Source organism: Falco peregrinus, chromosome 2, assembly GCF_023634155.1.
Source record: "Falco peregrinus isolate bFalPer1 chromosome 2, bFalPer1.pri, whole genome shotgun sequence".
Classification (NCBI taxonomy): Eukaryota; Metazoa; Chordata; class Aves; order Falconiformes; family Falconidae; genus Falco; species Falco peregrinus.
Window position 1 is genome coordinate 105,437,140 of NC_073722.1, and position 15,619 is coordinate 105,452,758.

At 41.3% G+C, this 15,619-nt stretch overlaps 1 protein-coding gene across 8 annotated transcripts in view; it reads left to right on the top strand.

Moving 5' to 3' along the window:
* Window positions 1–15,619, top strand: part of CUX1 (cut like homeobox 1) — a 281,435-nt gene that overhangs the window by 123,755 nt on the left and 142,061 nt on the right. For all 8 annotated transcript variants that reach the window (XM_055797921.1, XM_055797915.1, XM_055797916.1 and 5 more), the window contains exon 4: window positions 2,100–2,178. In XM_055797921.1, coding sequence (XP_055653896.1) covers window positions 2,100–2,178 — 79 coding nt within the window. The remainder of the gene's footprint in view (window positions 1–2,099; window positions 2,179–15,619) is intronic.

Genomic DNA, 15,619 nt, shown 5'->3' on the forward strand with positions numbered 1-15,619 from the left:
GCCCTGTGAGATTCCAGTGCCTTTCTGTAGCCTTTCTTGCTCGGTAATCTCAAAAAGTCAAGTGTGGCCAGCATTTCTTGAGAATTTACATCTGCTCTCCACAACCTCCATCAATTTGGCCTTTGCTGCTTGTTTATCATCTTCCCAATACCTTTTTTTTTTTTTTTTAATAATTCATAAGAGTAAGTGGCAAATAGGTCAGTATTCAGTTACGCTACACCTCCACCAAGTTACATAAATGAATCCAGATTTGGGGGGATGTAGCAAGATGGGAATTCGGTTTGTTTCTCCAAATGCAGTCTTGCCTTGTGTTACAATAACTTGTCTCTTTACAACCTCTTGCCGTATCTCAAGATTTCATTGCTGCTGCCAAACACTGTGCAGATGTTTTCCGTGTCCTTATTTTCCTCCTTGACCCCTCCCCTCGAGTCTTTTCTCGGTTTCTATGTTGTGCATTGTGCTTCTGTGTAATTTCTACAATTGTCCTTGTCCTTTGGTTTTCTGGCCTTAATCCTCTCTGTAATGATCTCTACAAGTCACTTATCAGCCATAAGACTAATCTATACCAGTCACGTGGTGCTCCTGCACTCTGCTCCTGTGCACTTTGCATCTGACTCCATTATTTTAATCATCTGCATTGTAGGATTCCCGCCCCCCAAATCCTTCCCTTCGCAAAGTCATTTTAGTACAAAGTAAACAGAAGTGGCACCAAATCTGACCCCGCAGCACCCTCCTGCTTATCTCTCCTCCTCCCAGCGCTGCTTCCTTTCCCTGGCACCCTCTGCATCCTGTGCCAGAGCCACTGCAAACCCCTGCAGCTGGCCGGGCTCCTAGCCTGCAGATCTCCCTCCCATATAACAAAATATCAGATACTTCCCTGAAATATACAGATACAGTAAACTCTGTCCATTGTTTCTGCCTTATCTACCAAATCAATAATGTCGTGAAAGAATTCAAGGACGTTTTTCAGACAGGACCTTCCTTTTTTTAGTCCATGTTGACGTACACACCTTTAAATCGTTTCATAATATTAACTGCTTTTCAGATATGCAGAAGGAATAGTATCAGGCCTTTCTATCCGTAGTTCTTCAGATCCTTCCTTGATTTTTATTAAAATATGGAAACGATAATCTCCATACTTTCAGTTTCCTGATTTCAGTAAGCTGCCGCAGAACCGTGTCAGGCTTTCCTGTTTCCCTTTCTGTCTCTTTCTGCTTTGGAGTATTAATTCAATCGACCTGGTCTAGGTTGGTGTGGTTGGTTTTTTTTAATATTTAGTAATCGTAAATCTTCTCTTTTCTAGTACATTAGGAAAACACACTTTTACCAAAAAAAGTTTCTGTGGAATAAGTATTTTATTCTCAGGGCCATAAAGCCGCCTTTCCTTGTAAAATGAAGTTTTAGATGAAAATACAGATTTAGGGGAAAAAAACAGATTGTGTGAGGTATTATTTTCCCTCACCTGGGCAGACAGCCTCTCAGATCAGTATTGCCTGCATTATAAAATACAAAGAGAAGCTAGTCAGAGGAGCCTGGCTTGAGCTCAAGGCAGTATAGACTCTATACATCTGTTCCTGAGCTTTATTAGAAAGCTTATTTGTGTGTAGAAGATGCACAGTTGTTTAGTGTTAAGTATCGCAGGGTGTCCAACAAATACATCATTTCGTCCTCTCGTCGGCTTAGTGGAAATAAAAGAAAAATATATTTCCCACAATAAAGGCAGAGTGTGACATCAGAAGTGCACGGGGTTCCCATTTGTTGTGTTGGATCTTAAGTGGTAAAGGAAAACAGTTGTTGAGGAGAGAACCTGTCTAGTAAATGCCATGCTTTTTGTAAGGATCTAAAGTAAAGAATCACAGTAGACAGCAGTGTTCATGAAAATACTGATGCTTGCTATTGTACTGAAACAGAACTTGAAATTATATTCAGTACAAAAATATCAGAAATAGTCTAACAGCACTGCTTCTGTAGGAGCTGTACACAGGAGACTTGGGTTCCCTTTTTGTGTATTAGCTAGTTATATATTCATTTATTTTTATAGCTGTAAGAGCTGTATTGGAGTAAGTCTAAAAGCCTTCTTTTCTTATCACCCCTTTTAGATTGATGCATTGGGTAAAAGAAGCAAAGAAGCAGAGGCAGCCTTCTTGAATGTTTATAAGAGATTAATTGATGTTCCAGGTAAGCAAATTATTTCCTTATTCTGAAAAACTGATGGTTTACATTAGTGTGAATGCTACTGGCCATTTTTTCTACTTTTGATAAGGTAAATATGAGCAATGGTTTTATTCTGAAACTGATACGCTCCAGTATTGTTTCAAATGGAAAGAACTATAAGACACATTTCATGACTTCTTTTAAAACTGTTGATTGCATTTACATTTTAATGTTTGTATGAATCATTTTATATTATTACAATTCTCAGAAATATCTTTATTAGAGGGTTCAGACATCTTTAACAAAAAAGATACATCTTGAAGCTTCATCAAGAAGCAGCAATATCTGTACTTTTAAAGGACAGAGAAGATTTTTCTTGCCTTACAAAAAAAAACCAAACCAACCCAAAAAAGCCTTACTGAAAAGTTAATCACTACCAAATTTCAATTCTGTTCAGTGTAAGTGTGATCATAAATTTTATTCAAAGGCCTTTATTTAATGTGTTTTCAACTTTCTTTTGTGTTTGGCATCAGAAGTTTCCAGTTAATTTCTTTTTACATTTTGGGAGTTGATGTTTTTGTTTTCCCCAATGCTAGATAAATACTGTCTGAACAGATTTTTCTTTTTGCAACAGTACCCAAAGATGAGAGGGAGTTAAGAGTCCAAGTCTGCCACTTCCAAATCTTGGCCTGACTGAGCTGTTAGCATGTGATATGGTTTTATACTGTTATAAAATGTTGACATTATATATAATATTCAAAATACTTACCTCAAGAGAGGTTTTGAAGTAAAATTAATACTTGTAAGGGCTTTTAAGGCCTCATTGCAAAGTGCACCCTAGTCTTTACTTGCTTTACCTTTTAAGGAGCACATTGCATGCACACTTCAAATAAAAATTATTTTTTTAATGTTTTGTTTACAGCTTAACTGATTAAAAGGTCACTGTTTTTCAGACGGTCAGTCAGAACTAACGTATATATCTTTTATGCTTTCATATTTATAGTCAAGTAGTGCCCCATGCCAGTACCTGCTGTATTCAGTGCAGCATAGGTAGAGAGATGGAGGGACTGAGCATGCTCATCCTGGATCACAGTTGCTTCAGAAATGTTGTTTTTTAGGTTAATCAACAATGTCTGTGAGTTTTCATTTACTTCTTTCTTGCTCGTAGTCTTAGTAACGTTCCACAGGTGAACAGCTTCCTTTGCACCTCTGGTCGTGCCGTGGGAGGAGGCGGATAACTCAGAGGGGCTCGTGACTGTTGCTTACAGGGTGCGGGCAGTTTGCACTTGCGTGAGCAGCACAGGCATGGAACAGGCTCTCACAGCTGTTTTGTAAAGGAAACCCCTCCGTGAAAACGTACCCAACATACCTGCAGCCTGCAAGCCAACCACTCAGTGCTAAGGAGAGAAGCTGTGGTCCCTCCATCTCACACTAATGCAGCCCAGGGTGCTTGTTTCCTGCCATAATTTGGGAGGCGAGTAGGTTTGATGTCTAATGGTCTGGTTTTTGTCACGACTGAGTAGTCGTGTCAAACAAGAGCTGTGTGGGATCCTTTGCATGCTCGTGCAGAGGCTTTTGTCTGAAGCCTGGTGTTATCACAGGTGTTGGAAATCGAACAGCAGAGTCCAACTGAAGCTTTGTGGAGAAGGTATATATCTCCCACTCACTCTGTAGGATCTAAATGGTGAAGGACTCTGCCAGTAGTTTGTAGGAGAAAGAATCTTCTCCTTTCCTTCATTTGCAAGAGCAAAATTTACACCCATTCTTCCACACTCCACAGTCTCTCTGCTGTCCAGCCTTTCCCTGTGCGTGCCTTATGTTACGTGTCAGAGAAATATTTCTTTGATATTCTTCCTGCATATAAAAATTTTCAGTCTGGCTAAACTGTGAGTGCAATGGAGTCTGTGGGATTAGAAATATCTACAGGTTTTAGTCCCATGCTCTATCTGCAGGCCTGAGAGGCACATGAGGAGCGTACTGATGCTGCTCAAAGAAAATTCCAGGTTCTCAAGGAGAAGCCTGGCCAGCCTCCTGTAGCTGTATGCAGGCATAACAAATACTCACTGTTTACAACGCATACTGCAACGAAAAGGAAAACAGCCATTGGGAGTGTATGGCACTGGTATTCATCATGAAGTGGTAGGGCTGAGTTAGGCGTATGCAGTTAAGGGGCTTGCTTCATTGTTTTGGGGGTTTTATTTCCTTCTCAACGGATGGAGTCTTTTACGTTGGGTATGTATCCATGGAGGGCTTTCCTTTATAAAAGACCGTCAGGGTTCATTTATCACATCTGTTGTTTTGCCTTTATGTGGCTTTACATATCTTTTGACCTGTCCATTCGGTATTTCAAATATTTAGGTATACTTTTAGCTCCAAAATCCTGCTGTTTTCTTTTTGGTGTGAGAAGGGAGCTATGATGTTTTGAGAAAGCTATGACTGGAATGCTGCAGAGTGGTTATTTAGCATTAAGCATCGCTGTTACATGACAAGGGTGCAATTTTATCAGACTTTCAATATCCTTTATAGGACCATATAATAATTGCAGCTGAAGTCTAATTCCCAGCAGCCAATTTTATGGTTCTTGAGGAAAGCATGTATTCCTTTCCTCAGTAATAATGTGCACACTTTATATAATTAAAAAGAGCTTCTATTTTAATTTTACTATAAAATGATCCGTATTGAAACTGCAGCTACGGTGCTTTATGGATTCAGCTAAAGTTTAATGATTTTCTTTCCTGACTTGACCAGGGTTTTCACTCAGGCTCACCAGTAAGGAATTTGTGGGAAGGGTGGTATTTTACTTGTAAAATTTCCTATATACATCAGTGGTTTTCTCTTTAAAAGATAAAACAGAGACCTTTTCATATCTCTTTCCAGCTTTATGATACTGTTAAAATAGCATTATCATTGGTTTGTGCTCCAAAATTTATCCTTCCTAAAGGAAAGTACATGTCAAGGAAAACGTTTTGGTTTATGTACATTTATACAGCTGTAATTCTCACTCAGATCATTCTGTCTTGCCTGAGACTGAACATTTTTAATTAATGGAATTAATTTTCTCATTTAATTGCCTTATTTTCAGTATGCATTAGAGAGCTAGAGAAAAGTGAATGCTGCCACATGAATTGCTCTAATCAACAAGGTTGTCACAACTTACCTTTAAAAATAATGTGAATATATTTATTTTGAAGGAAAGGGAGGTTGGGTCTGTATTTTGAGGAAGCTTTCTTCCATCTGTTCAAGTTTTCTTTCTCTTTAGTTTTATAAAATAAGTGTATTACGTTAGTACCATTGGCTTTTAGAGTCTTAATCTTGCAAACACTTAAAGTGAAATCGGAGCCCTGTTGTGTAAGCCTTTGGAGGAGCAGTGTTGCTTTGCAGAAACAGCATATTCATAATTTGGTTTTTCTAAACCTTTAAAAGAAAAATATTAAACATTAAAATACTAAAAATTAAATATTTTTCTATTAAAAATGAAGGGTGTTCACTACTTAATTTTTTTTTAACAAAACTTCACCGTAATTTTCAAGTAAAAGTTAAAAGGTGGAGACCCAGACTGAGTGCCAGATAACAGTATCTGGCTGGATAAACTGGTTAAATAGAGTTTCTCTTTATGCTGTGTCTTTATTACTGTGCAATTACCGCACAATGCCACAGTTGGATTTGCTCAGTCTTCAGTATTGCTCCTGTTAGGCACGGCTCTTGTGCAGGCAAGGAAGAAACAATTCTATCTTTAAGCAGAAAATCCGCTATCTCGATGTGGCAACAATTAAACCGGATTTGGGTTCATCGGCTCTTTTCCTATGAAAGCTGATTGTGTCTCTTTTGCAATACCGCTGAGAGCTTGCCACCAAAGGGGAGCACCTGAAAAGCTTGTCTCCTTCCCGTTTCTCTCTCCACTCCAGGGGACAATTTGTGTGCCCAGGCTGTGGGCACAGCAGTGCCAGCCCTGACCGTGCTCAGGCAGCTGGTGCACCCCCTGCTCACCGCCGCTGCCTCCCCTCCTGCGTGCCGCTTGGCTGAAACATCGTCCTAACCCTCTCCCACTCCTCCGTAACGCCTTTCCACTTGAGGCACAGTATTGCATCACAGTTATACCCGGTACAAATATAATAGGAAAAAGGGTTGTGCTTTTTCAGCATATACACGTTGGAGAATCAGGGTAGGTTAATGCAAAATACTTGCTCGCAGTTTGGTAGGGACTCTGCAGCCTTCTGGAGTTGAGCTATAAATGGTATTCATTTTTGCTTAATGGGAATTTTCTCATCAAGAAACTAAATTACTCTTACAGTGTGAAAGGGGATGTATGTGTGTTTTTATTGGAGACTCTTCACAGGTCTCTGTTGTGATCAGATTTGCCATAACCTTGGCACTATATAATGAGCACGACGTAGTTTTTAGCTCAGAGGACCCACTATCTAAGGAAAGTATGAAATAACAGAGAGGGTAAAGAGAAGAATTTTGTGTGTGTGTGCCCTGTCAAAACAATTGAAAGCAATAACAGTGAAAGATGGCCGAAGTGGAAATTTTATCTTTCCCATACTCCTTGCGATGATGAATTGCCCCGCCATGGGGGCTGTAGCTTACTAAGGGGTTTGAAGGAGGAGCAGGCTGGTTCCAAGGGAGTTTTCCACAGTTCAGCCTTGCAAATTCGAACTTTGCTGCATGGGGCTTTCTTTTTCCAAGGAATGATTTAGCTGAGGAAACACAAATTTCTTTTGAAATAAATAATCAGTAAAGCACAAAGTTAGTGTTAGGGAATTACTTTTAAAAGCAGAAATGAAAATTTGTTTCTCACCCAGTAAAGAACTTCATTCCTTTACCACGGAGCCCATGCTAGCAGCAGTGTGAGATGCAGTGCTTACTGCTGTCCGTTGGCTTGTGATTGTTTACAGCTTGGCAACACTCTCCAGACTTGTATTCCTGTTTGGGCTAACAGAAGACTTCCATTGAAGTAGAGGACTTCCATCAAAGTGTATTTGATCAGTGTCCTAAGGTTAAAGGTGATTCAAGAGAAAAACAGGTTTGATTGTTGTTTTGGGTTTGTTTTTTCCAGAATAATTATCTGCTGCTTATGTTGGAGGTGATAAGTGTGTATGAAGTTGTTGTTTTTATAGACGTTATGGGATGTGTTTGGATTTTTTTTGTAAAGTGTAACATTAAGCAGAAAGCAAAAAGGTTAATGGCAGCCCTGATAGCAGAAGGTCTGTATAGTAAAAGTAAAGTAAAAAAAAAGTAAAGGTTTTTACATACCTCGATGATGGTTCTTGGTCATCTGCATGATGTGCTTAAATTGTAACATAAGCACACCCAGCCTTAGATGCCGGCAAAGAGGCTGAATGTAAATTTCGGGGAGGTATAAAGAGGGAAGAAGGAAAAGAGGTTTTCACACCAAGGGACTTTGTTATTCGTATCCCAAACTAGAATACTAAAAACATAGTTTGAAGAAGTTAATACTCAGAGCATTCTTCATTAGCCTAATCGTTAATTGGTGAAACTCTCTGTAAAGAGCAAGATCAGGTTATAGTATATCTTGAGTTTGTGGTCTATCAGGACTCATCAGCACTGAAAATTTTTAGGAAATGTTCAGTATCGTTACAATGTGAAAAATTTTAAGCAGTTCCTGGTTTGTTAATAGTATGTGTCAGAATGGTTGCCCCTTTCCAAATACAGTATATTTAAATAATACATTTGAAGATAGATACATAAACCGAAAAGGCTTATATTTCTGCTGCCCCTAACTTTACAAGGGAAATGAATATTCATAACGTGCCTTTTCTCAAGCTTAGAGGGAAAAGAAAACAATATTACAGTGAGTAGTCTTAGGAAACAAAATGAACTTGCTTATGTACAACAGCAGTAGCGCAGACGCCCCCTCAAACAGAGCAGTAGGGTATCTTTCTAAACACACTTGAAAATCTGATAAAATCAGGCAGAAAATTGAGCATAGTTAATACTTGAAAGAATGAAAAGTGATAACCCCCCATGGCTGCAGGCAGTAATTTAGCTTGCGACTATATCCCATCTGAAGACAAAATCCTCCATACTAGACCAGGTAAAAAAAGAGTTGCATAAACATACGAAAAATGCCCCAGTTCTGGAAGCTGGGTCTGCGAGAGAAGTCTGTGCAGTAAAAAATTAGGAACTGTAGACACTGATTTTCCCCAAACTTTTCTGCAGACCTTTGCACAAAGAAATGTCTGAGGTGGGGGTGAGAGGGACAGTTTAAAGTCCAGGCTGCAAACTGGAAATTCTGAGCAGCGTTTTGGTAGGGTCAGCAGCTGCTACCGTTTTATTTTCCAGAATGGTCTGAATCGCATGGGATGCTGCTCCAGCCTTCGGGTAGTCCAGCACTGAGGAATGTAGAAGGAGCTCATAATCACTTCAGCCTCCTTCCCTCTGGGGTTTGAATTCAGAGGCACAGCATAAAATACAATTTTGGATCTGTACTGGATGAATGCACGCTGGTAGGGCATACTGTTAGCATTACATAGTTATTTTCAGATGAAGCACCAAGCCCTGGCCAATTCTCGTCTTTAGTATTCATTCACTTTATCCTTATGTTTTGAAACTGATGTCAAAATAACTAAAAATAGCTCTGTTACCTGCATATGTGGCTTGAAATTGGGCTTGTCTGGTCACATACTTTTTTCTTCCCTTTTTCTTGTTGAATTAATAATTGGATAAATTCCTTTGTAAAAGCTGGAATAAATACTCAAAGGAAGAAATATCCCTAAAGCATACACTTTAAAAAATTTATTGTGTGGTTGTCAAGCCCTATTTTACTTGGTAGGCTGGAGGCACGGAAGAAAGAGGGGAGGTGCAGATAAGGGGAAGGATGCAATGAATAGAAGCAGGAAGAATGTGCCCTAGAAGAGAGATGATACCCCTGTGGGTGCTGGCTGTGTTCACCTGGAGGCTGTAACCACAGCACCCTTTGAAAGCTGTTGCTTCAGGGAACGGAGTTAGAGCAGCCCTAAGCTGGTGACCAGAGCAGTGCTGCGGATTCGGAGCAAAAGGGGCAGACTGTGGTTGTGATGGGCAATATTGGCCTTTCCCTTTCTCGGTTGCAGGAATGTGAACTGGAATTAGAATAAACCCCAGCTTTTGGAGGGTTTAGTGCTAAGTCTATTCAGAAGGTTTTAGGAGAAAGAAGGGATGATTGTGGCAGAAATGCTTTCAAACATAGTGGAAGGTTCATTTTTTCTTTTCATGATCTCAAAGCAGGAGAAATGAAATTTAAAGAGTACAAATGATTTGCTGTAACTGTCCTTTGCTTTGCACTGAGCTCAGTGTGCAAGCAGTAAATTCCAATGTCTTCAGCCATTATTAGAATATTAATGATCAAATTGGAGCATTTTCACTTGCAGTGGCTTTTTTTGTAGCTCATTAGGTCCTTTTTCAGCTGACAGTGCCATAAAATAGTGAATCACCTATTATACATACCCCACTTCTAATATTAAAAACTTTTCTGATGATTTATTTTGCTAACTCCCTTGAAAATACAGGGAACTGCAGTGCAGTTCATTAAGGAGTCAATAATTTACTCTGCCTTATATGACTTTTTTGGATGCTAGGGTAGAGATGTATCTCATAAGCTGGGGCAGGGCCAGAGCATCTTTCCAGCAGTAGCCATTCTAGAATTGGTGGATAAATAAAGGATGTTTTTAAATAATAGCCCACAAGATCTAAGAACCACATTCTGGCAAAGGGATCTATATGGTTGCGGTCAAATTGACTATAAACCATCTCGCATCATTTCACTTAACCCTGCAAGCCTTGGAGAGTGCTGCCACGGAGAACTTCTGTGGTGATTAATGGGGAGGAGAGGCGCCAGTTTGCTGCGACTTCTCCCGTCCCCATACGGAGGGGTCGCATCAGGATTGCTTTGCTGCTTTCAGAGGTCAGCAGAACTGGGGATTCTGCTTTTTTGCTGGTAAGGAAAATGACAATCCCTCACCCTCTTGTGGGCACATACCCTGGCAGCAGGAGCGTGAGGAGAACGCTGTAAAAAAAGTGGAGGGAAAAACAAAAGGAAGGGAGAGATCCCAGTCCTGCAGGATGGGGGAGTAAGAAAATATGTTTAATTCGTGATTGAAAGAAGAATCTTTTCATGTTTTTTATGAAGTGAGGAGTTGGAGAGATGATGAGCTTTGTTTCAAACGGGATTACGGCTATAACTCTTCTGTCCCTGGGCTACCAGAGTCATAGGGGAAAAGGAGGAAAGCTATCATTTATTCCATGAAATCTTTGTCTCAGTCTCTCTAGGCTATTTCAATTTACCCCTGAAATTTCTGGGGAATAATTAATGAATTAATTAACTATGCTGTGAGGTGTTTGAATATTCAAAAGCTACAATGTAATTATTAGTTTTTTCTAAAACACACTTTCAGGTTATTTTCAGATACGCCGCCTCCCAAGCAAGCACTCGGTGTATCCCAAGCTGATAGAGCTTCATCCTGCTCATCCTGGACCAGAGCCGGTTCTCCGGGAGAGCCGGCCGTCTGCATTGAGAAAGTCAAAAACTTCTCGTGTTTTGCGGCGACAGCAGGGCTGAACTTTGTAAAAAGTTCAATCACATTAATGAAGTTGTGATAGGGAGGATTCCCCCCCCCCTTATCATTTCGTGTGGGCGTTTTGTGAGCGATCACTGGGGCGGCTTTGCTTACAATGGGGTTTAGGCAACAGAAACACAGGCTTGTTGAAAGAAATGCATTGCCTCCGATGAATTATTTTTAGATCCGAACCTTAGGAAACACATTTCCAGCGATATAAAATATTAATTGCCCCTGTAGCTCTGGCGCTGTTTCATAACTCGCTTTCTTAACGTTTCAGGCCTGTGACAAAGAGGGAGGAGGGGACTAAGGAAAAGTCCTTTGTTTTGGAAAAGTCTCTCCAGGAGCTCCATTTTAAGATGAACACGTTTTTGTAAAAATAAGCCGAAGAGCGAGCCGGCCGACCCGGGCGGGGTGTGTGTGTGTGTGTGTGTGCCGCAGCACCTGGCGCGGGCCTGAGCGTCGCCCCGTAGCGGGCAGGACTGCGGCGGCGCGGGAGCGGGCTCGGCTGGGCTCGGGCTGGGCTCCGGCTGGGCTCGGCCGCCGCCGGGCGCCGCTGCGGGGCTGCCTCCCGCTCCGGGCCGGGCGATCCAGGCCGCGCTTTGCCGCTCTCCCCCCCGGGCCGGTGCCCGCCGCGGGGTCCGGGGCTGGGGCAGCGCCTGTCGCTGCGGCCGGGCCGGGCCCGGGCGCTCCCAGGTGCGTCCCTCGGGGAGGCTCCGGCTGAGCGGCGCGGCTCTGAAAAACTTCTATGTGCTGTGTATATATATACCCACACGTACACGGAGGGAGCGGGTAATTGGCCACGCTGCTCTGTAAATCGTACGTTTAAACAATGACATAGTTTTTCCACTTCATTTGGCAAATTTTCCTCCCCCCCCCCCCCCCAGCTCCCTGCTAACAGGTTCCATCGGGAGGGAGCGCCGCGGGTGGGGGGGCAGTGGGTCGCCTCTCCCAGCAAACGGCCAAGGGGCTTCAAACGTTAACACCCCCCCCCCCCCCAGCCTGTCCGCCAAGGTGAGCTTTATCCCCCCTCTCCCTCAATAACGAGGGTGGTCCCAGCATACTCTATATCGAGACAGCTTTTCATCAGTTGCTCATCAGCATGCTAATTGCTGTATGACTAATTATGCCCTGAATTCCAGTTGATTTTCTTAATGAGACAGCTGGGTTAATTATGTAATCGTATGATTACATTAGCCTAGAGTGCCCTGGCGAAAAGTAACGCAGGCAGGAGCGTGATGTCATCGGGCGAGCAGCGCACAAGGGGGTGCATTCATCGCTGCCTAATGACAGGGGAGGGCAACGGTACCCACAGTGCTCTTTGTGTAAACACTTAGATTGAATTATTAAGATCTGTGTCTTTTTTCCAGCTCGTGGAATGAGGGAGGAATGAGTGGGTTTTGTTTGTTTTGTTGGTTGGGTTTGTTTTTTGGTTTTTTTTAAGGCAACTCACTTTGGAAAATTTGGCCGGTCATCGATAGTCTTGGGTTTGAGCTCTTGGGTTGAGGTTGGGTTTCATCGGAGCAGCGTGGGGTTGTGGGTGGTGAGGTGCTCATGCAAGTGCACCGTTTTGGTGAAATCCCACTTTGCATTGCTTTTAAAATTGTTCGTAAAAGGTGTAGTTCACATGCATAAGCAGCAGCAGCAAAAAAAAAAGTGGTTCTCTTGCACTGCTATTCAAAAAAGATTTATCATCAGGGCATGTATATAGTGCGAGAACAGTCTGAGAGGTGTTGCTGCAGCTGTGTTGCTCCACCGTGTTTGATGTGAAGTATTAACTGCTGTAAAAAAATATGCTACGTTAAATTTTTTTTGTGTCTGCGTTCACCGAGAACTGTCCATCCACCTCCTTTGTGAGGATGAAAGCTCGTCTGCAAGGGGGGACCGGTGTGGTATGTCACAGCAGCGAGCACAGGGATGTGCTCAGAGCTTCTTGTGAAACGGCACTGAAAGGCAATTCGTTGGGAAGTAAAGGCAGGAGCAGGCTTTGCAGATACTGGTTTTAAATACAGTGGGTAACGGTTTCTCCTGTGTAGATGGAGGAAGCATTATCAGGGATCAGATCCAGGTGTGCCAGGCTGCATAGAAACATGTGATGCAAAGGGGCTTCTTTGTGGGTCTGGGATGCAACAAGTGGATTAGGAAAGTAGAACAGAATAGGAAGCAGCAACAGAAAGAAATCCACCACATATAGTATAAAAATTGGCATCTCAGTTTAGCCTTAGACAATGATCCGGCAAAACCCTTTTTTGAGTTCTGGGTGATCAGATTCCTTTTACCAATTTTCTCATTTCTTTTTTATCTTGCGCCTGGCAGGGATTCTGAACTCTTGCAAGCTAGAGAAGATTCAAACCAAGAGAATAATTTGTAATGAGTCTTTTCACATTTAAGTGTTAAGTGACTTGATTTTTTTGTCTTTTACAGACTCTAGAAAGGGCATTTCTTTCTTTGCCTTTCTCCATAAGCTCGTGCCACTTGATTTTTTTTGAAATGAGTACGTCTGTTGTTTGTGTAACGAATTGAGAGTTTTGGTCCATTGCTTGTTTAAAAATTCAGTGACCTCCTGTTAAATGACATGAAACATACTTTGTAAGTCTGGTTAATATAAAAAGGTATGCTTTTTCATGCGTGCATATGTTGGGAAAAGGAGAGTATTTTTATTTATTTTTAAATCCACTCCACTCAGGTAAGAAAAAAGTCATTCCAAGTATGTGTTTTATACTTGTTTCAGTTGCATTGGTGTTTATAAATACTTCAGAAATTGAGGGAATTTAGGTTTTTTGAGATTAAAGAGCATGTTGGAGCTTGCCATGAGAAATGAAGTATTTCTCCACCCAAAATGTCTCGGTCATTTTATTGTCATGCAATGATCAGTTTTCTTTAATGCAGTTTATAAAAATTAAGTCAAAGAGGTGCTTCAGCCATGGGGTTTTTTTACCTGTCCTTAAGCAGTATTTAGTGGCTGCAGGCCATTCGTCCTTCAGATAGGCTCTAGTGAAGTTTGAAGTTTAATGCACAGAGACTGTTTTTACATTTTGTTTGTTCTGCCACAGTTTTGCTACTTGAACATTAACCTTTAATAGAGCTAAATTAAATATACATGTCCTGATGAATAATTATGAGATTGCAAGCATTTTCATTTTGTCCATAAAGCTTCTCAGGGACTGCAAATTTGACTACAGGTTTAGTCATTATTCACTTTATAAGGTCCAAATTATTGTTGTCTTTTAATTCTTTACTGATCCTAAATATAAAAAGCCCTGTGTGTTTGGAGCAAAATACCTCTCGTGGGTGTCCCAGCTTTTTACAATGGGCACGTTAAAAGGAGGGGGGAAAAGTACACCCACAATTTTGTAAAATTCAGTATCTTTTATTGTGGCATTTTAACACAATTTTATAGAAATATCATAGCTGAAGCTAAAGATCCCTGCCTGATATGTTTTGTGGTTCCTGTAACAATTTAAGACATGGATAGATTGAGGCAATCCAGCCTTTCTTTATGTTCAGCAGATGAGTGTCTGGGGCTAGCTCTTTTGGAGAAGTGCTGAGCTGCAGAAGTGTGACAAAACGGTCATTCCAGATAAAGGTCGGCAGACCTACATGGGAGAAGGGTGATGTTGTGACAGCCCGTACCGTAATTGGACCATGCATAAATATTGCAGGGCCTTTAACTCGTGCTACTGCTGTGACTTAAACTTTATATTTAATTCCTTACCTGTACCCCCTGTCTCTGCCACAATAACATTTTAAGTTTGATTTATTATAAATATTTTAATACAGATAATAATAACGAAAAGTATTTGGCCTAAAAAGCATAAATGAAAAAGCTATGTAGTCATAAACTATGTATGTACAGAGAACAGATGACAAGCAACCTAGATTTTGTATTATGAACAGGGTAATGCCATAAGCTGTTGAAGAACCGAAGTAACAAAATGCAGCAGGCTGCTACTTATAATGTCTCTGAGCTCAACATAACCCAGTACTATTCTTTTATAAACTATGAAACAACGCTGGCATATTGAAAAAACACACAGGCTTATGCTTAATGTGTTAACAGAGGTACAATAGACTTATTATGTGTTTCCAGAGACTGAGGGTGGTCTGAAAAATTAATGACTGTGGTGGTTGAAAATTAAGTGAACTCCCTAATATATACTGTTGTTGATCCACTGAGTTTGGTGTTTAGCATTCCTCAACAGGAGACTAAATCTTTGCAGCCATTTCACAAGAGATGCTGGCGCCCATAACAGTAGTGTATTCAATAATCTTTTATAAGTCCATCGGACTCCAGCATTTTCCTATTCTGACTGGAAAGAAGTCCCAGAATAAATCAGACGTGCACACATCAGGTGTGTGCTAAGGACTGTCTTTAGCAGGAGACGAACGTCACAGAATTGATACTGAGAGGACTTTCAAAATAATTTCTAGTTCCTGTTTGATCGGTAGTATAAGATAAAGAGGGCACAAGAGTCACAAAACCCAAGGTTCAAGGAATTAATTACATCCATACAATATTTCTGGTTACTGTTGATCTGCTTATTAGAAAACTATAGCTCAGATCTCCATAATCAAATAACCTGTTTGAGCTCAGCTATGCAGGATGGCACAATTTGCTTTAGAAATTCACTCTCACAGAAGCAGACATATGTGAGGGACACTAGCTGTCAGTGAGCCGTGCAGTTCAGTTCCTTTTTACCTAAAAATTCTCATTTTGCAAACAAAAACTTGGAACTTAAGACTCTCACACACCTTCTTAGCATGGCTGCCTGCACCCAGGGATGCTGCCCTGTGGATTAATGCCAGGATGAGAGCGGCATGCCCCAATTTTATAGAGTCACAGAAGGGTTTGGGTTGGAAGGGACCTTAAAGACCACCTAGTGCCACCCCCTGCCACGGGCAGGGACCCC